Source organism: Nymphaea colorata, chromosome 13, assembly GCF_008831285.2.
Source record: "Nymphaea colorata isolate Beijing-Zhang1983 chromosome 13, ASM883128v2, whole genome shotgun sequence".
NCBI lineage: Eukaryota > Viridiplantae > Streptophyta > Magnoliopsida > Nymphaeales > Nymphaeaceae > Nymphaea > Nymphaea colorata.
This window is the reverse complement of record NC_045150.1, coordinates 6,048,960-6,070,699: the sequence shown is the minus strand read 5'-3', so window position 1 is coordinate 6,070,699 and position 21,740 is coordinate 6,048,960. Positions and strand designations below refer to the sequence as shown.

Sequence of the window (21,740 nt, the reverse complement as noted above, 5' to 3'; positions counted from 1 at the left end):
AATCAAGTCAAGTTCGAGCTAGGCCAGCCGCTTCACTTATTGTATATCCCTACTTTCATGTCGGCCAAGTTTGCTTCATGAAGCTTGTGAGATTTCGATTATTGTAGTTATAGTCTCACAAAATCTAAATTGAGGTTTTTCTCAAGTATAGTATGGGGAGTTTGAAAAATATAAGAAAAATATGGTAAATTTTTTAAAAAATTTAAAAATCCTAAAAAAGTGTAAAATAAGTGAGAACTAACTAATAACACAAACATCGGAAAATATTTAGATAAAAATTAGAAATTAGAAAATGAAAACAAGTAGTTTGACATTAAAAAGAGTGAAACACCTAAAATGAAAAAAAAAGGAAAAAATGTCAAAAATGCTTTTTTTTTTAAACAGTGTGTGTCTTTTTAAAGTTTTAGGTTCAAATGATTGACATATTTCTCGCATTTTATATACATTTTTTTCAAAAAAAAAAAACCCACGTGTTTTTGTGGCTATGATTCAATCAAAACCTTGTAGAGAGGTTATTGATCTTTTGAGAAGACCCTGCTAGGAGATTACCTCCCTCGAAATTTACTAACAAAAAATGGCGTGAAATATGTACATCAAAAAATAAAGAAATCATGAACTGCTCTTAGACTTAACCTGGAGATGCAGGAAGATGATCCCAATCTCTCACAGTATTTGATTGTACAAGAACACAAAGTAAAAACCCAAAACATTTCTACTGGTATTACAGTTGAGCAGCAAAAAGTGAACTTTGTTAACACAGAAATTTCTATTACCAGTGGCTCTTCTTTGCCATCTATCGCTCATCTTTTCTAGGCTCTGCCGCCATGAAAACTTGTTCCCCCTATTAATCCAAAATTCTCATTCAATTGAGGGAAACAAATAAGCAGATTCTTTAACAGCTACAAAACAAGTTCCATGCGTGATTACTTGAGCAGAAAATGACAACTACCTTATCAATCCCTCTTTCCCTCAGACAAGCACCGCTGATAATCCACTTCATTTCTGCAAATGGCGGCCACGGATCTGGCCGAAGACATGTGGACAACCAAAGCTGCATTTCATCCTTATACTCTGAACTCCACTACGAGTTACAGAGTAGATTTATGAAGTCATTCCAGGGACATTCCCATGGATTCGCCACAAACGCTTGGTCCTCTCTTTGTGAAAGTTGTTTTCCACAGACACAACACAGTCAAAGGGAATACTACGACTCATGCTTTCTTCAACCATTTAGATTTGAACTTTCGCTTTCTCCACCACAGCCACATTCCTGGAAGAGCATTTTGAAATCTTATTTTTCTGTCAAAATCATTCTTCTTTTAAATTGGTTGTTTTTATCGAGCACAGAATTTTTATCACCTTCTACCAAAAGGTAACGAAAGCGTGCAAAGGTTTCCTCATGACTGATGGAAATTGGCCCTCGAGTGCAAAGGCAAAAGGGAGTTTGACAGAAAGACCCACCTGTTGAGCTGGGACGAAAGTCAGCCTTAGTGATCCGAGTAGAAGGGTTCGTATCAATGGATAAAAGTTACTCTAGGGATACCAGGCTGATCTTCCCCTCTTCATTTGTAAGAAATAAATATTAGGGGGAGAACCATTTCAAACATATATCATGTAAGGATCATACAGCCTGCAAAAATATCTTGAAAGCTCGGTGGAACAAATGAAGGTATTTATTCTGCATAAAAAAAATTTGAAAAATCATATTTCGGTCCCTTTTAAAAATTTTGAAACTATAGTTTCAAGGATGAAAAACTCCTAGATCTGCCCCGGCTTCAATATATCAACTGAAATCTGAAAAAACTCGGCGATCGATTTTCGAAGTCGCCATGTGCACGTCGGTGAGGTGATCATGGCGGTTTGCTAATCGCGAATTCATCGGGGAGTAAAGTCTGAAGACTTCCGTAAGAAAAGAACAAGAGAAGAGAAGCCGGGAAGATGAAGACTTTCGTAAGAAAAGAACAAGAGAAGAGAAGCCGGGTAAGATGAAAAGAATGGATATTTAAAAGGTAGATTCAAGGACAGTGCTCTTTGGGCAGTGGTTGAGCCAGAAAAATTGGGTGGAGGAGCATTTGTTTAAAAATACTCATATCTGGTGGGGCACATATACATAAAAGGATAAATATTTTAAGGTGTCCATTTAAAAATAAAGAAATTTTAAGAGACTGGTGTGGGCAGTTGCCCACACCCATCACCATGTAGCTCAGCCATTGTTTGTGGGTAAGAGAAGGGAATCCATATGGGAGAGTGGTGTCATTGCTAGAGCTCATTGGACCCCATATTTAGCTGCAAGAAAATGCCTTCTGACCCTCTACATGCTTCAACATGGAGGGATTCGGATGGTTGATAGATGTATTCTACAGAGTCACTTTCTCATGTTTTTGCCCTACTATGGACTAGCCAAGACATATAGACATACTTGGGTTTTAAAATTGATTTAGCAATTAAGAATGTTGACTAGTGACATAGATGTGGACAAGCTACTAGTGTCAAAATCGTTAATGACTAAAATATCTTTAGTTAATACTGAAAAAGGAAACTTTTACTAAGACAAAATTGAAAATGACAAAAAAGTAAAAAGATGATGGAGGACATTTCTTTTTAATAAATTACCAAAATACCCTTATCTTCTTTACTACCCATTTACAAATTGAGAGTTTCATGATAACATAGGCAATCAATGAAAGAAAGTGGTTGCACTATTGTCAGGAGATGTATGTTTGTGATATTTTATGCTCTCTCCTTCTGGTGAGAGCTACCGCCTGAAGAAGACCGGAAGCCCAACTCTCCTTGGATCAAAGGGCTGCATCGGGACCTGGGTGGAGTATGCCTCTTGGTGTGGAGAAAAAATAAAGGTTTCATTGACTTGCGCTTTAGTTGAATACATGTATTAGGTTAGACCCTTGACCATTTTCAAATAGATTGAATTGGATTACTTTTACTCATAGACACAAAAAAAAAATTGGTTTTTTAAAAAGATATGCTTTAAAAACATGAAAAAAAAGTTAGCCGATTAAACGATAATCAAACAATTTTGTTTTTTGCAAAAAGCTTATTTTTTCACGGCTTTTCTTCATTTTTCATTTTAGGCATGTTTTTTAATGTCAAACTATTTCTTTCCATTTTTCTAATTTTTTTCATTGTTTATCTACTCATTTTTTATGTTGTCTTATTAATATTTTTCACTTATTTTATTTTTTTTAATTAAAAAAAAATAGTTTTCTCTTACTTTTTTCAAGTTTATCATATTATACTCGAGAAAAACTTCATCATTTAAAGCTCAAAGCAAGTATTTGTGAGTGAGCTAGGAACACTCTCAAAAGTCATAGTAGAGGACACTGCGACTGTCTACTCAAATGACGAAATGCGTTTATGGAGTAAGATTAAGTTCAGCGTCACATTTTGTCGAAAGTCAGCCTTAGTGATCCGAGTAGAAGGGTTCGTATCAATGGATAAAAGTTACTCTCTGATCTTCCCCTCTTCATTTGTAAGAAGTAAATATTAGGGGGAGAACCATTTCAAACATATATCATGTAATGATTACACAGCCTGCAAAAATATCTTGAAAGCTCGGTGGAACAAATGAAGGTATTTATTCTGCATAAAAAAAATTTGAAAAATTATATTTCGGTTCCTTTTAAAAATTTTGAAACTATAGTTTCAAGGATGAAAAACTCCTAGATCTGTCCCGGCTTGAATATATCAACTGAAATCTGAAAAAATTTACTTCTGCAGGAAGATGAAGACTTCCGTAAGGGCCCATTTGATGGGCGGGTGAAAGTGGGTGGACCCATCAAACGGGGTGGAATTCCACCCGTTTAACCGAAAAGGGAGCGGGTGGAATTCCACCCGCTCGAAATATATGTTTCGGCACATAATCTTCCGCAGCGCTAGACCTCCCTCCGCAGCGCTCGACCTCCCTCCGCAGCTCCTCCTCCCTCGTGCCTTCTCACTGTCGCACTCGAATCAGAGCAGAACCAGGTCTCACCGTCGAAGTTGCGCCGCCGCGTCTCCGCTCCATCGCCGGTAGGATTTTTTCCTTTCTCTCTCTGATTTCGTCCCTTTCTCCCTTTCTCTGATGCCCTAAGTTGTCGCTCCTTCCCCTCTGCCACAGAGACTGTCTGCCACGGTTGCCTCTCTACGCCGTCGCTTCTCTGCCACAGTTGTCGCTCTTTCCCTCTGTTACTGCCTGGTGAGTGTCTCTATCTCTCTCGCTTCTGCCACAGTTACTGGCATAGTCTTTGTTGTTTGGGCATATGATTTGGGCATTTACATTAAAATTTCACACGGGATTTTGCCTTCTGCTTCTTCTCCCATTGATGATCTTCGACGACTGATTTGGGCGTTTACATTGTAATTTCACGGGGGATTTTGCCTTCCGCTTCTTCTCCCATTGAGGAACTTCGACGACTGATTTGGGCGTTTACATTGTTATTTCACAGGGGATTTTGCTTTCTGCTTCTTCTTCCATTGAGGACCTTCGACGAGCTGCTGCCAATTCTCGAAGGGTGAGCCTTGGTTAATATAGTCATTGTCCACAAGCGTCGAAGGAGGTCTTTCTTGATTTCTTGATCAAGTGCATCCCCCGTGACTTTAAATTGTTTGCCATTTCATTACCGTCATAATGCTTATATAAATTCTGTTTCATTATATGGTTTGTAACTCTGTCCATAACTTGTAAATTTTTTTTATTACAATTTGTTTAGTTGTCTATTTACAGTTTGTTTGTAACTCATTACAGTCAGTTCGTAATTTTTCAGTTTTCCTATGAAATAGACATGTCATTTTATGATGACGATGAACATTTAATTTGGTAATGGAAAGCTTTCTAAAATCTTTGATGTGGGAGGATTGATTTCTGTTTTTGAGAAGTCTGATTTATGTTTCAGGCTTTCAGCTAATATCATGACTCATAAGTTCCATAATCAGCACAGTTCATATAGACTACCCTTTTTTTGCTCAAGCAAAATGAAGGGTTTCACAGGGAATGGCATGTATGAACAACTTGTTTTGTCAAATTATAGTTAGTCTTAGCAATCAGACCAAATGGTGTCCTCGTTCTCCCCATCCTGAATATATTGTAGTGCAAGCTCAATGAATTACATTATTAAATGAGACAAGTAAGCCCATCAGATACATCAATGACTTGAATAAGTGGAAAAAGACAGCCATCAATGGTTCTCAGCGAGCTTATCAAAAAATGATCTTTGATAAGAATGCTCATGATAGTGCTCATGAGATATTCTATTGTTCTCATATTTTAGCATCCCAAGCACACGCATGTATATGTTTATACTTTATATAAAGTATGAAGTTATAAACATATGCACATGTCCCAGCATTTCTTCATTTTGTCGAGTTAATTCCTCCACACCCTTGTTAAACTTCACTAGTTTCTCTTGGAAAGAAAAAGGTGTAGCATTGGGCAGTAGAGATCTGGTTATCTTTTTTTTTTTTCTGACATCGAGCTGTGTTTCCTCTTTGCTTTTTTGAACCGTTGTTTTTTTTTTCTCGGAAGGTTCCTAGCCTAGGCACCCCTTAATGTTGTTGGAAGTTTATTATATTCCAGTTACTTTTCAGTTTTTATATGTTGCACGTGGGTTTATCATAGAAGAGTATAAAACATAGTACAATATGTTTTGCATAACAGATCTCCATAGCCTCCTCCCGTTGTTTTTGTCGTGACAATGCACATGCCTTGGTTGAAGAGGTGTGATGCACTTACATGTTTGCTTGCGTGACAATGCACATGCCTTGGTTGAAGAGGTGTGATGCATGTTTCCTTCTTACTGTGATGCATGTTTCTTTCTTTTGGTTTCTGATGCTCCTTTGTGGTTGTTTCTCGTACAACTGTTGTTCATGCTAGATTTATATTACTGTTACTGTGAAGAATTATTATACAAAACGTTACCATGAAAGACAGCGGTCCTTCAAGAGAAAATCTTACGTGGACTGAACCACAAATGGATTACTTAGTCCAGCTTCTTGTGGAGCAGTCACGCATCCCTGGCATGAAATCCGCCGGAGGTTTGAAGCCCAAAGCATACACAACTATTGAAAAGGGAATGATGGATAGATTCGGTCCAGAATTCACGAAAGACAAAACAAAAAACAAATTGAAGTATTCCAAACCCAACTTAACAGTGATGAAGGAAATGTTGAACACAAGTGGGTTTGGCTACGACCCAATTAACAAATGCATTGAGGTCGACCCCCAAGTATGGAACGACTACATTGAGGTAAATTATAAAATTAATATTGTTAGGTTTTGTCTCACATGTATTTGCTTGTGCAATATTTGAACACATGAATTTTTTCAGAAATATCCGAATAGAAAAAAGTACAGAGGGCCAAAAGTATGGAGATACTATGATGAGTTCGCCGAGGTATATGGCGAATCTCATGCAACTGGGCAAAATGCAGTCACATTAAACAACGTGCTAGAAACTGAGACTGAATCACTCCCATGTACATCTGCATCTCAGACATCACCTTCGTACATGCAGCCTGATAGTGAACAGTCATTTACACAAACGCTTAATGATGGTACTCCCCTACAATCGCCACTACCTACAACTCCTACAACTGAGAATCCGACAACCAATACAAGTACACGTAGGTCAAAACGGAACAGGTCAACCAATGATGACATGTAGTACAATTTGTTGAACGGTATAGCTAAAAATGTGGACTCCCTCACACATACTTCTAGAGGGTTTCAATATGTCAAATGTTGTGAAATTTTACAAGAGATTGTGGACACCGGGCTACTAGATAGTCATACGAGACTGATGAGTCTAGACCTGTTAGGAGAGGGAACTAATTCTATGATCTTTCTCAACGTTCCACCTGAAGACCGGCTGACATGGTTGTCGCATAGACTTGGTGATTTATAGGTAAGATTCCATATTTGTTAGTAGAATTATTTGTATGATTCATTTGACACAATAACATTTGTTGTGTGTTTTTCTTATAATTCCATAAACTTCCATGTAGTGAGAAATTGTTGCAATTGAAGTTGTGCTTTCTTACAATCCTCCTAGATGATGGTCGTTCTTTTTGTTGTGCTGAAACACATGTTGGAAATTATGTTATTCAAGTACCTTACATGTATATGCAGAGTCGAAATGATTGATTTTGACATGTTCGATGATGACGATGAACGAGTGTTTTTCATCATTCGAATGGTTTTTGTCTTCATCTTCTTTTGGTTAAAAGACCGACCATCATCTAGGAGGATTGTTCATCTATTTCGAGATGCTGGTACATCTTTTGTCCAACTAATGCTTCGCGGTCATCCTAGAAATTGTTTGGACTTACTCCGTATGGAAGGGCATACATATATGAGACTGTGTAACATTCTAAGGGATAGAAATTTGTTGGAGGATGCTCGTGACATTACCGTAGAAGAACAAGTAGCAATATTGCTTTCGACAATTGGACATAATGAACGGAATCGTGTTGTTCAAAATATGTTTCAACATTCCGGACAAACAATAAGTAAATATGTCAGCCTAGTGCTACGAGCGATATGTATACTGGGTAAGGATTACGTTCGCCGGCCCAATGATGAGATGATGCCAGCACATATTCGACATTCTAAACGATTCTTTCCATATTTTGAGGTAATTTCATCATCTTGAACTCAACATGACACATACAACATGACAAACTACAACATGACTAACTAGTTTCTTTGTCATATAGAATTGTTTAGGAGCAATCGATGGCACACATATACCTGCTTGGGTCCCTTTTTCAGATCAAGCAAGGTTTCGCAATAGAAAATGTTTCGTTTCTCAAAACGTCATGGCTGTAGTCGGCCTAGATACTAGATTCCACTACGTTTTGGCTGGATGGGAAGGAAGTGCAATAGACTCAAGAGTATTGTACAATGCACTAGATCATGAAACAGACCCATTTGTTGTTCCAGAAGGTACGTAGTTCCACCAACCAGCTCAGTCTTTTATTAAGAAGCATGTATCAATGTATAAATAAATTGTGTTCAGTTGTATGCAAATTTTATCTGGCTGATGGGGGGTATCCAAACATTGTTGGTTTGCTTACACCTTATCGAGGACATCGTTATCATATGTCTGAGTTTAACACTCGGGGGGGAGCACGCTCACCTAGAACAGAAGAAGAATTATTCAACCATAGGCATTCATCACTCCAAAATACAGTAGAAAGAACTTTCGGCATGTTGAAAGGTCGTTTTTCAATATTGAAAATGCAAGTTTAGTATCCTTTCCAAAAACAAGCTCAAATTGTTCTTGCTACATGTGTACTGCACAACTTCATAATTGAACACAATCCAAATGCCGAGCAATTTGATGATGAAGATGCACCTTCAACTGATAACTTCATCTTAAGTGAACCTGAAATTGCAAGCCAAACACATCAGCGAGGAAGCAACAATGCTTTGAGAGCAGCTATATCATTTCAAATGTTTACAGATTATCAATTGAATAGTAAGTTTGTTTATAAATGTTGACAACTTCTTGAGTTTGATTGTTTGACATTTGTTTTCTTTTCAACAGGACAACGAAGATGATGCCCCGCCAAAAGTACTATGTGGTTTTCGAAGGGCGTGAGCGAGGCATATATGACAGCTGGGAGCGGTGCCAACCATTAGTCTATCGGTACAAGGGTGCCATCTTCAGATCGTTTGATTCATTAGAAGTAGCAGAAAATCACATGCATGAGTATGTCTAGAACAAGTATGGTGTGCAAGTACGCAGGTCTCCGCTCATTGAAGATGTCATCGCAAAGCAAGATAAGTTTGAAAAACGGAAGTGCAGCCACAAATGTTGGATTACTTGTTTTGTGATTACATGTTTTCTTTGTTGGATATGTACTCATTAAACTTTTTTTTTTGTTCTTAGTAGAAAATACACCCTTTTGTGGATTTGTACTCATGTAACTTTTGTGAAGATGTACTTTTGTGGATAAAACTTTGTTATCCTTTTAAAGTTCATTTCGTCAACAATTTTTGTTTAATGCTTTTGGGAACAAATATATAACTTTTGCAGTTGTAGATGCTCTCAAGAAGGTGCTTTCTCTTGTAATGTGTTGCTGGATATTTCTTTTTGCTTTTTGTTACATATATCGTGTGAATGGTCGTCTCTCAATGAACTGGCTGTATGGTGATTTGTTTTGGGATGATTCATGAAGAAATATATGGGTTCTACAGTCCATTTTCTGTTTATTGGTTTTGGCTTGGTGGTGGTTCCATGAGGTGATGATCTTTCTCGTTTGGTGGTGTGCTTGGGTAATCTGTACATATAAGAATCGGTGATAAGGTGATGATCTTTCTCGTTAGATGTTTCGGCTTCTTGACACAAGCTTTTGTAGCATTTATTTGAGTGGTGATCTTTTATTGTTTTGGAAGATCACATTCCTACTCCTTCCAACGTCAGATTGGGGAGGAGAAAAAAAAAACAACATTTTCCAGGTTAAATTTTTTTTGTGCATCAAACATGGTTAAATTTACCACGTTAAATTCTTCATGTTCATCAAACAGGGTTAAATTTACCACGTTAAATTTCACCCGACAATCAAACAGGGCCTCGTTTTGGAAGAGGGTGAAATTTCATCCACTAAATTTTTCTAGAAAAATTTACCATGGTAAACTTACCGCGTTAAATTCCACCCGCCCATCAAACGGGCCCTAAGAAAAGAACAAGAGAAGACAAGCCGGGAAGATGAAGACTTTTGTAAGAAAAGAACAAGAGAAGAGAAGCCGGGTAAGATGAAAAGAACGGATATTTAAAAGGTAGATTCAAGGACAGTGCTCTGTAGGCAGTGGTGGAGCCAAAAAAAAATTGGGTGGATGAGCATTTGTTTAAAAATACTCATATCTGGTGTGGCACATATACATAAAAGGATAAATATTTTAAGGTGTCTATTTAAAAATAAAGAAATTTTAAGAGACTGGTGTGGGCAGTTGCCCACACCCATCACCATGTAGCTCTGCCACTGTTTGTGCGTAAGAGAAGAGAATCCATATGGGAGAGTGGTGCCATTGTTAGAGCTCATTGGACCTCATATTTAGCTGCAAGAAAATGCCTTCTGACCCTCTACATGCTTCAACATGAAGGGATTCCGATGGTTGATAGATGTATTCTACAGAGTCACTTTCTCATGTTTTTGCCCCCTATGGATTAGCCAAAGACATATAGAAATACTTGGTTTTTAAAATTGATTTAGCAATTAAGAATGTCGACCTGGTTCTGGTTATATGCATTATACTAGTGTCAGAATCGTTAATGACTAAAATATCTTTAGTAAATACTGAAAAAGGAAACTTTTACGAAGACAAAATTGAAAATGACAAAAAAGTAAAAAGATTATGGAGGACATTTCTTTTTAATAAATTACCAAAATACCCTTATCTTCTTTACTACCCATTTACAAATTGAGAGTTTCATGATAACATAGGCAATCAATGAAAGAAAGTGGTTGCACTATTGTCAGGAGATGTATGTTTGTGATATTTTATGCTCTCTCCTTCTGGTGAGAGCTACCGCCGGAAGAAGACCGGAAGCCCAACTTTCCTTAGATCCAAGGGCTGCATCGGGACCTGGGTGGAGTATGCCTCTCGGTGTGGAGAAAAAATAAAGGTTTCATTGACTTGCGCTTTAGTTGAATACATGTATTAGGTTAGACCCTTGACCATTTTCAAATAGATTGAATTGGATTACTTTTACTCATAGACACAAAAAAAAATTGGTTTTTTAAAAAGATATGCTTTAAAAACATGAAAAAAAAGTTAGCCGATTAAACGGTAATCAAACAATTTTCTTTTTTGCAAAAAGCTTATTTTTTCACGGCTTTTCTTCATTTTTCATTTTAGGCATGTTTTTTAATGTCAAACTATTTCTTTCCATTTTTTTAATTTTTTCATTGATTATATACTCATTTTTTATGTTGTCTTATTAATATTTCTCATTTATTTTATTGTTCTTTAATTTAAAAAAAATAGTTTTCTCTTACTTTTTTCAAGTTTATCATATTATACTCGAGAAAAACTTCATCATTTAAAGCTCAAAGCAAGTATTTGTGAGTGAGCTAGGAACACTCTCAAAAGTCATAGTAGAGGACACTGCGACTGTCTACTCAAATGACGAAATGCGTTTATGGAGTAAGATTAAGTTCAACTGTCACATTCTGTCTAAGGTGTGCTAGTTATATAATTTTAAATTTTTAAGAGGTAACAGTATGTGAATGAAAAAAACTGTCATGAATTATCGATATGAAAATATTAACTTGTTGAGGGCCTATGTGGGCAATTGCCCACACATGCCTCTGCCCCTGCTTTGTGCAGTTTTTTAACTGATGTTCTTTATTCTTTATTGATACAAGAAAATTAGCAGTGTTTAAATTTCAGAATACAATGTACGTTCACATGGACATGCATGAATATATTTATAATATAAGACTAAATATTTCAAAAAAGATGGCATGAAAGACAGCCTGGGACTTTGGCATTTACATGAATTTCTTTGAAAACCTTGCTACAGAATTCAGACGATTTTCAAGATGGGCTCATTATTGTTGACTATTTTTGAAATCGTAATATATATATATATATATATATATATATATATATATTCAAATTTCTTCAAGGATATTATCATTTATTGTCCTTTTAAATTAAATTCCTTGGCTTTTGAAAATTGAAGATATCTGGCCCATCTCGGGAAGCAATTTGAATCAGACATGAAGAAGTTTTCATGATGTGAAACCGCAGACCTTGACAAGCATATATATCAGGTGGCTAAGCGGCCAATTCGTCAATAGAATTAAACTTTTGAATTGAAATCTCACCAGACCGGACCTCTTTTTTCTGTGTCTAAATCCAACCCGGCTGGTCAATAGTATGGTTACTTATTAGCAGGAGCAAAGCCAGAAATTTTTCACTAGAAGCCCGAATTGTAGTCTCAAAATTTTAATAGGGGTTAAAAAATAATTTTTCAATTTCTTTTATACGGGGTAAATGAAATTTTTAAAAATTACATGTAATTTTTTTTAAAAAAAGTGGGCCACCCCTTGGCTCCGCCGCTTCTTATTGGTCAGTTGTTGACAATAAAAACGAAAAATTGAGAGAAAAGTTGCATGGTGACAAGGGGGTAGGCCCCACCTTCCCAATGCATTTCCATGAGAAATTCATTAGAATGTCGGCACATGGTAAGTATATGTTAAGTAGCATGAGCAAGAGGTCTACAACCCACCCCTTGTAAAAGTAGTCTGAAATGTTCCCTTTTCTTGGGTTCCTACTTCCTACACTACATCAGGACTTGGGTAGAATGCGATACGCCAGTTTCTACCATTTGCAGTGGAGTAGCATCCACATGAATCGAACCGATGATGCACCTTTTACGTACCTACCTATCCGACCAGCTATGCTTTGAAGAAATATAGTAGTCTTTAATTTAAACTGATAAGAAACATATGGTAATCTTTAATTTATAGAGACCCTAATTAAGCTGGCATCGACCATGGGTACCTGGGGAGTCCTTGCCAATTTCAGCATGCCAGAAGCCTCACATACATAGATCATTATACGAACAAAAATCTCAAAAGCAATGAACACGCTCCTGCTCTCCAGCTTAATAACACAAAAGAGAGCAATTAGAAGTAACAAAAAACAGAAGAGGTAAGTATCCACTATTATGTTCTTTTAAAATTTTTACTTAGATCTAGATGGGTGTAGTTATTTATAAGTTATTTGATTCCCGTTTCTGAAACATATGGGATGGAAAGTTTGAATTATATCTCTCTCTCTTAAACTATGTGCAAGTTGAACCAGAGCATCACAAAGCAGCCCTAAACCTCAGGGTAACTTTGGTCCTCATTTAGATGGTGGGAATAGCCTCTCTCTCACCTTAAGCATCTTAAAAAAGGACCATATAAAACACTGTTTCAACCACGACACATTTATGTCACACCCTTTTTTTTAATGCATATCTCTTGGGTTGGGTGCGCCACCCTGATGCCCACAACCCACTCTTGGTTCTTCATGATCGTCTAGAACCAGGTTTCTCCAGGGCTGGTTGGCCCATAGTTGGCTGGCTTGCCGAGTTGGCTCGAGAATCGCCCGAGTCAGCTTGGATCACAAAAAAACCTGGCTACGAGTCAAGGCTGGCCCGGGTAACTCCTGATTCGGCCTCACTTACCCCCGATTTGTTCTGACTCACCCATTCAAGTTATTTTAAAACCCGATCGAATCAATGAGTCAACTCGCGGACCCGGTGACCCGATCATTTATCGATTTAAGTAACGGGTTTACCAACTATAGGCTGGCTGATTGAGTATCACCGACACATGCATAAAAATAATTTGCGGGCTAAAATTGTCTCTCGATTCTTCTTCTGTCTAGAAAAGAATCTGCATGCGTTAGACAAAAAGAGCAGTTGGTAAGGTGGAAGATGGTTGAGAAATTCGGAGACATATTTCTTCCTTGGTGGACCCTAAACCGTGTAAACGAAGCAAACAAGTACGATTAGACGTTTGTTGACCAAAGAAAGAACCCAAGGAGCATACATAATTTGTATGAATTAATTGTCGATCGGTGGCCAGCGCCCACTTGTAATATGTTTAATTTTCTTAACCAAACCAGGTCTTGTTGGCTCCCTTGATATGTTTTGGCTTGTTTCTCAACCAACACATTTTTTACACATTGGCAGCAATTGGAGATGTTTTTCTTTGTTTAGTTTGAAGGAAATTAAATTCATTAGTGTTTTTCGTACTATGAGTAGGGACTGCTAAGCGGCTAGTTTCTATTTCGAGTGTTAGAGACATCAACTTCATGTGCTGTGAAAGAGAGGCAATAGATGCACAAGTTGAAGCACAACAAGTGTGGTACTTCAAGACACCAAAAATAGGCCGTGTACTGTAAGAAGGACAAGGGATTGAGTGAAAGCTGCGGCTCGTACCAGACGGCAGATGATGGGTCTCTCCACTCACCTGAGAATTGCTTGGTGTTTCTTGACCTCCTCCACTTATGTTAGCATCAGTTTGTGGAGAGTGGCAACCATCGAACTTGACAATTTGTGACTTGAATGTTCATGTCATGATAAAAACTTCATTTATATATATATATATATAGTTTTATGATCATCTCTTACTGACATTTTATTTTGGTAAACAACTAATCAACGCCGGCGACCTGAGAAGCACCTTCTCCTTCTATAAGTTATTATTTCCAGTGGTTGGATAAAGTTTTCTACCTGCTAGCTGATTATCCAAATCATTATTGAAATGGGTCATGTTCCCAGTTGAAATGACTAGCAAAGCTAGATTTTTTGTTTATAAGAAGAACTTATATAAGAAATCTTATATTTGAGAGGCATCTAATATGTAAATAAAGTAAATTATGTGGGCCCATGTGGGCAACTGCCCGCACAAGCCCACACTGAGCTCCACTGAGGGTGGAAGGTGTCTCCCCCACGGAAGTAAGTTCGATCAGTAAGATATCAGCACACAGTTTTTGGAACATAATTTGAATATGAATGCGGAAGATTTTATGTCGGCCAGACCTAAATCCAGTTCTAGAAAATCATAACCCAATTAACCATCTACTTTGTCCCTATACGTGGTGGACCAAAAGTCTCCAAGAAGCAGCCATGTTCTACTTCAAAAAATCCGGTATTCTTGAGCATGATTCTAAATTCTGGGACATTTGTTTACCTTAGATATGAAGCGATTTGAGATCACTAAGAATTTCTGATCCGTGGAATCGAAGCCAGACCTTCCTCAATTCAACATATTATCTGAGGTCTTGGCCGCATCTGGAGGATATCAAATCCACATTTTTACATAGTGTTGAAATCTAATGTTTGTTTATTTTGTGGTTCCCACATAAAAATGATTTCAAACTAGCCTGAAATTAATTTAAAATTTTAGACAAATCTGTGGGGTCAGAGAGCTTTTGTCCCCACATAGAAGATAGGCCCTGATATTCTTGTCATTCATTAAATAAACTATCGTTCTTGAGAAGAAATTATGCTTTTTAGTCAATCGGCACCGCATAATTCAAAGGGTTCGAGGTTTGAATTCTATACACTTAAACCTTAGAGGCATAAGAGTCTGGCTCTAAGGTTTTTATGCTAAAGACGGTTTTCTCTAAGTAATTATACACTTAAAAAGAAGAAAAAAGTCATCCCTTGTTTGAAAATTTGAAATGCGAAGGCAGGTGCCTAGTGTAGCCATTTCCATTTTCAACGCCGCTGCTTCTTTTGACTCTTTCTTCCAGCTAGCTTCCTATATACTAGAATCCTTAACAATAACCAACAAACAACGTAAAAGCTCAGAGGCCGCAAGTCCAAGCCCTCCGCACACTGTGCGGATGAGCTGCGTTAATAAGACGGCATTCCACCAAAGTGGCAGCGATACAGACAGGGGTGGAGCCAGGATTTTTTTCAAGGGCGGGCCAAACGATCCGCAAGTGGGGTCAAGAAGAGCAACGGGTCGAGCCAAGAGACCAAAAGATCTACCTTCGCCCCTAGATATAGAGACCAAAAGATCCTGCTTGGCACTGACTTGCACATTGTTGGCTCCCTCTCAGAGCTAGAAGGTGCTTAAATTTTTGCTGCCCTGATCGATTGTCAAACTTGTACCTACCACAAACACAGAAAGGTCGGTGGGCACATGGTGGGGTGGGCTCCCTGCTTTGTCATTTTGCTAGTCTTGGTTTGAATGTAAAGTCTGTGTGACAATCCAGAATTGCCAATAAATAGAAGAAAGTGACAGTGATTGGAGGAGTATAGTGTGACTGGTTTGGGCCAATTGCTTATAGACGGCTGGTCGCTAGTTCGAATAGCATGGACACTTTCACTTTATAGATGAAGTAAAAGTAAATGGACACTTTCACTTATAGATGAAGTAAAAGTAAAAGTGATTGGAGGAGTATGGTGTGACTGGTTTGGGCCGGTGCCTTATAGAGTAAAAAACATTCAAATCAATTATAAAACAATAAAAAATGAGCAAAAATAGGAGAATAGCTAATGGAAAAATGAATTTTAAATTTAAATAACACAATGGCATACATATTATTTTAAAATATGCGAGTGCATTGAGAAGAAAAAAGTAAGGATAAAACAATGGAAAACTAAAAGAAGCCTGGCCCACAATGAGAAAACAAAAAATTATTTGAAAAGTGAGTTTCTCATTTTCAACCGAGTCAGACTCTCATAAATGAAAGGAAGGTGTGTTGGATGACACCATAAAACCAGGTTCTATTGTTGGATGACACCTTAAAACCAGAGGATGTGTTGGATGACATCCTGAAATAAGATTTTGTTGTTGGATGACGCCATGAAACTACAAAACATGATTTTGCCTCCAAAACCAAGATTTTGATAAAAAAAACCCAGCTTCATAAAATCTAGTATTTTAAAAAGAAGTAAAAACTTGCTCTTCCTCATATTATTCATCAAAAAAATTTTATGCTATCAACTTCAAAACACCAGATCTTGAAGGTAGAGAGAGAAAGTAGGAGACCTTCAACTTTTTTAGTTGTTAACTTAAAATTTCAAAACACGATGTCGCCGGGCGTTTGAAGGAGTTCCAAGCACAGCCCCCAAACAAACCACGTCTCTTCCGCTTCATCCCTTATCTTCCGATGCATGCAAAATTGACTTTACATTGAAACCCACAAACAAAGATTACATGTGAACTCACTATATTCTTACAGTCGTATATTTGAAAAAACAAAATACCGAGTTTACCCAAAGTATGAGATTCATATCCAAAGCACGCCCCTCATGGGCGGTGGCTAACTGTACGGATTCACGGCCGCTGCCCGAGAACGTCCGGTCGGCGGAGCAGACGAGACGTGAAGGTCCATCTCGTACTTCATCCCGGACCCTACTTCCAGATCGTCGAAGTCAAGGAAACCGACGTCTGAGGCCGACTTCCGGCACGACGTGAACTTCTTCATGGCGCCGATCCCCGGTGGTGCCACCGTCTGCGTCTTCTCCTCGACCACCATCTCTTCTGGTGCCACAGCCGCCGGATACTCCGCCTTCCGTCGAACCTCAACCGCTGCCCTGGAAGGCTCTTCGCAATCCACCGCCTGTTCCCGCCGGCAAAGCATCGCCGCCAACTTTCGGCGGAACCATCCGCCGCGCACAGCGGGGGACCGCGGCGTCGGCGCTTTCCGCCGCCTGTGGGTCTCTTTACCCCTTAAATCGAGGCTTCCGATGCAGGAAACCTTGGGGGAGACCGGTTCCATTTCTGGGAGGACGACTCTGCCGTTGCCCTTCCGCGCCTGGCCGGGGAAGAGCCGCGCTTTCCGGTAGCTCGGCGGCCGGAGGCCGCATGAGCCGGTGTAGCCGCAACTCTGCAACTTGGGCAGTCCAAGGATGGACTGGTTAGTCTTGATGGCGAGGCGTTGGCATCCTCCCTTGACCGATTGCGCCCTCTGTAGATTGCCAATTCTCTCCACCCACTCTCGCTCTTCCTGCTTTGACAGCCTATACGACTCGGCCGGTAGACTGAGTTCCGATGACGGGTGGACAGAATCCGTGATCACGGGATCGTGGGTGGTCGGAACCGACACCTCGCAGGGAACCTGCTCTTCGGGATTCGCCGCCGGCGTTTTCTCGTCCATCTCTTTTGCCTCGATCGTTCACGTCTCGGGGGCAGTTGTTTGGTGTTATAAGGGGAGGAAAAGACAGCTTGGTGCCTTGGAAAAAAGTGGAGGCGGGGTGGATAAGTGCGTGTGAAAGTGGGAAAGGGCTCGACGGGCTCGCAGTCAACCGGCGCGCAAGTGTTCGATCTCTTCTTTTTCCAAAACATTACAAAGAAGCTCCACCTAACCTTTGGTGGAACCACAAACCACCGCCCTCCATTTGAGGATGAAGAAATAGCCGGTCAAGGTTTTAATGACCATTCTGTACACCCTTATTATCAAACAGAAAGAGACGTTGATGAGCTAGCACCGCCGGCGGTGGCAGGCGGCCGCAGGTCCGCAGCACGGCAACGGTGAAGAACGACGGAGCAATATCCAAAACTGCCATAGATAGATCGAGATAGACACATTCTATTGCCAAAGCATTGATTCTCTTTCTGTTTTCGTATTCTGTGATGGTTAGAAGCTTTACAGGACGCGATTAGTTATCCATGATACGTGGAGTCATTTAAATGGTTAAAAGAAATGCGTCTCCTCTGCTGCAACCATTGTGAGATGTAGCAAATTGCGAGGCGCTTCCTTGGATTCCGTGATTCTTCTTTGGAGGAGTACATTTAAAGCTACAAGCTGCACACTAACTGTTTGTTGAAATGTTTGAGAGAGGTGTCTGCCATGCCATACAACGCGTCATGTTTCCCACATTTTGTCTCTTTGCCCTTCCAAATACCCTGCTTTGCTCCTATCAGTCGGCTGCTTCTAGGGTTTAGGGCCTGCTTGCCACCGTTTACAGTGGAGTGGCACTTACATGCCAGCTGACTCTACCAGATATATTAGAGTGCCAAGTTCATTTCAATCTGCAAGAGACAGGAAGCAAGTAATGGTGTGGGGGAACCTCCCAATAGTCAAATGGCGTGGGCTTCTATTTGGCAAGTCGGTTACCCCCTTGTCTTCTAAGTGATGGATTCTCCAAGTACTTGGAATGCCACAAAACATGTGGTTATGTCATTAATGACCAGACTTGAATGCAAAGATGTTGGCCTAATATGGTTTTGAATAGTGAAGTGTTTTCCATTTTTAAAGATCTTGAATTAATTTTTACTTATTTTTGTAAACAAATCAAAAAATAGGCGAACAAGGATCAATATGTATAGGCCCGGTATATCAATATTGAGAATGATATTAGTGGGGGAGAACAATGAGTCAAGCTACTCGAGTTCGACTAGTTAAAGCTCGGCTCGTGAACGAGTTTGAGTCGAGTTATTTGCTTAACTAGTCGAACTCGAGTTTATTATAAGTCGACTTGTTCAAATAATCGAGTTGGGCTTGAGCTCAACACGTAACTGGTGAGACGAGCTCGAGCCTTAATAGAGTTTGTCGAGCCTTAATCAAGTTAATATATTCAGACGAGTTTACTAGTTTGTCGACCTCAAGCTCAACACGTAACAATGAATATCAATTCTATTCAAACGAGTTTATCGAGCCTTAATCGAGTTGAGCTCAAGCTCAACACGTAACCGCCTAGTCTAGCTTGAGCTGCTTCCGTCGAGCTATTCTCGAGCTCGAGGTTTCATTAGTTGAGCCGAGCTCAAACTTGGGCTCGACTCAGCTAGTGTTCACCCCTAGATATTAGCCAATTAGGGAGCAATACCAAAAAAATTGATTGTTCGAATTATGCACTACTTTCCACCCATCAAGGTCTCAAAGCAACCTTAAACTCCAAAGACATGGAGAAGGGGGAGGGCTTCGGCCCTTCTTCCGGGTGGCTTTTGTCAGTTCCAACCATATCATCAAGCGCGCAGTGACTAAGTGGAGGTCCATATTGGCAAGTGAAAATTCTGTTCATGTTAACCCAATTTGGATGTTGGGTCTCAATTAAGATGCTCTGTCAATAGAGATGTAAACTGTTCTATAATTTTTAATCATACTATAGATAACCTACAATTATTATACAGGAAAAGTATACAGATCAGCATTTGGCCTTTTCTTCTATCATATGAGAACAGTGTCTTTGCTAATGAAAAGAAATTACGGAACTGCAACCACTGTATGAGGGCCATCAACATTGGAACTAGTATATCCAACTGAATAAATGTAAAATTTTTGCCAAGAAAAGATCTACAAAACCAACTTTATGTAGTCATGTCTCATGCATGCATATAGGTTGTTTGTATCCCCCAACACTTGAAGACAATCACATTTACAATTTAAACTCTAAAAAGATTCCCAAGTTGTCATAATCCCGACCTCGAAGAATCATACTTAGAATTCTCCTTCCAAAAAATATCACATTTGCTGTTGTTCTCCTCCCAAGACTTACATTGGATGTAAGCAATCACCTTGGAAACTACTAGTACTGCCCCTCAGTCCTTAATTTCTAGAAACAGTGGTCATACGTTCTGCTGTCACTCTATGTTTACTCTGCACATCCTCTCTCATTTACCAACACTACCTGATAGTTTTTAGCCTTTACTTTCACAAGTTTCTAGGATTTGAAGCTCACATATTGGTCCATATTCCTCAATCTCCAAAAGTTTTCCCATGATGCTCTTGGTTTCTGATAAAATCTGGGTGAACTACCAAGTACAGTAAAAAGAAAGAGAGAGAAAGAAGAAGACGAAGAAGAATATTATGGTCCTATTACTCGCGCACACAAAGGACAAGGCTTCCCTTCTCTGAGTAAAAAGAAAAGAAAAAAAAGTGTCCTAGATTTGCAAATAATGCATTCACATGTTCAATGACATTGGTGATCCGTTGCAGTTACTTTTGGTGAAAGGAAGCTTTGAAGGAGAAAAACTGCCGGTTGAAGACCAAAATTTAGCACATCTTGAGCGCCTGACATTTTTGCCTGTCCGGTAGACGCGGCACTCCCTTGCCGGAGTGATTTGCTTGTTATCAAATTCCCCGTGCTTACAATACTGTAAGAAATGCAAAAACCAAACTACCGTATGAAACTCAGAAGCCACTAATCGAGAGAGAAATGAATGCCGTATGAGACTCAAAAGCCAGCTTACGTTTCCTCACTGCTCGTTCAACGCTTCCACAGCAAAGGCCAAAAGACAGTGTAGTGTAGATCCAGTCGTGTTTGGCCAAATAAGATATTTGCAACTGGCAAAGTTCATGATACAAATTATTGTGTCATGCGTAGAGAGAGAAAGAGCAAGAGAGGGAGAAAGTACGTTTGTTGATTCATATGCTTTTTACATGTTTAATGAGATGTTTTATTTCATCATATGTGGATTTTATATCGTTTATATGCATCGAGGAGGGCAAAGAAAGAAAGAGAAAGGGAGAGCATTTTTATTGATTGATGTTCTTTTTACATGTTTTATTATATATTTTGTTTCATTGCCTATGGATTTTACATTGCTGGTATGTGCAGAAAGAGGGAGAAAAGAGAGAGAGAGAGAGAGAGAGAGAGAGATGGAAAATGTGTAAACATGTCCATTCCATGGTTTAAAAAAGTGCCAGACAAACAACTTGGATATGTTGGCTTTATGTCAGAGCAAACAAACGCCCATTAGAAGCTGTCACACGAGGAACCTAATTTGAGTTTCTACCAGCACCAGACACCAGCTGTATTGGCCATGAACGTCCATTCACATGATAACCTCATACGCACTCAGACAAAAATGTTGCATTTCATACAGCCATGGTCCTTTGCTCAGCCAGTAATTGAGCCCTTTGTTCAAGAGATTGTGTCACAAACGCGTGAGACTCGAATCTTGCACAGATTTTTCTTTTATTCCCTCTTTTGTATTATTCCTTCTTTTGTAAGTGAGAAACTCAGACACTACAGTGAATCATGTAGGACTGGGCATTGGGTCGGCCTGGCCAATAAGAAGTCGGGCTCGGTCGGGCCATAGCTCATTGAGTCCGCAATAAGAAGTCGGGCTCGGTCGGGCCATAGCTCATTGAGTCCGCAATAAGAAGTCGGGCTCGGGCCGAGCCACAGCCCATTGTGAAAAAATGAGTCACCAATGTAGCTTTTGCACTGAAAAATGGCAATAGAAACACGAGGGCAGTTTCCAACACGGACCAATGTTCCCATCCCATAACGAGATTGGCATTTTTGTAACTTTGTATGGGAATCTTCCAGTCCACTATT

At 39.3% G+C, this 21,740-nt stretch overlaps 3 protein-coding genes across 3 annotated transcripts; 2 read left to right on the top strand and 1 right to left on the bottom strand.

Annotated features, from left to right (window-relative positions):
* The first annotated feature begins 3,896 nt into the window (after positions 1–3,896).
* LOC116267242 (uncharacterized) lies at positions 3,897–8,991 on the top strand. The gene is made up of 6 exons (XM_031648867.1): positions 3,897–4,026; positions 4,115–4,192; positions 4,443–4,508; positions 7,121–7,625; positions 7,708–7,936; positions 8,541–8,991. The coding sequence occupies exons 4-6, from the start codon at positions 7,128–7,130 to the stop codon at positions 8,552–8,554; spliced, it is 741 nt and encodes a 246-aa protein (XP_031504727.1). The 5' UTR covers positions 3,897–4,026; positions 4,115–4,192; positions 4,443–4,508; positions 7,121–7,127; the 3' UTR covers positions 8,555–8,991.
* Positions 5,913–6,656, top strand: LOC116267037 (uncharacterized protein At2g29880-like). The gene is made up of 2 exons (XM_031648586.1): positions 5,913–6,239; positions 6,321–6,656. Exons 1-2 carry the CDS (start codon positions 5,913–5,915, stop codon positions 6,654–6,656), a joined length of 663 nt encoding a protein of 220 aa, XP_031504446.1.
* A 7,634-nt stretch (positions 8,992–16,625) lies between the features above and the next one.
* On the bottom strand, positions 16,626–18,589 carry LOC116267004 (uncharacterized). Its single transcript, XM_031648549.2, has one exon. The coding sequence runs from the start codon at positions 17,612–17,614 to the stop codon at positions 16,778–16,780; it is 837 nt and encodes a 278-aa protein (XP_031504409.1). The 5' UTR covers positions 17,615–18,589; the 3' UTR covers positions 16,626–16,777.
* Between the last annotated feature and the right edge of the window lie 3,151 nt (positions 18,590–21,740).

Bases quoted from the DNA above. Each gene is read 5' to 3' on its own strand.
- LOC116267037 (XM_031648586.1), top strand. From the start codon at position 5,913: ATGAAAGACAGCGGTCCTTCAAGAGAAAATCTTACGTGGACTGAACCA. The intron at 6,240-6,320 runs GTAAATTATAAA...GAATTTTTTCAG, and splicing joins TATGGAACGACTACATTGAG to AAATATCCGAATAGAAAAAA.
- LOC116267242 (XM_031648867.1), top strand. From the start codon at position 7,128: ATGATTGATTTTGACATGTTCGATGATGACGATGAACGAGTGTTTTTC. The intron at 7,626-7,707 runs GTAATTTCATCA...TTTGTCATATAG, and splicing joins GATTCTTTCCATATTTTGAG to AATTGTTTAGGAGCAATCGA.
- LOC116267004 (XM_031648549.2), bottom strand. From the start codon at position 17,614: ATGGACGAGAAAACGCCGGCGGCGAATCCCGAAGAGCAGGTTCCCTGC.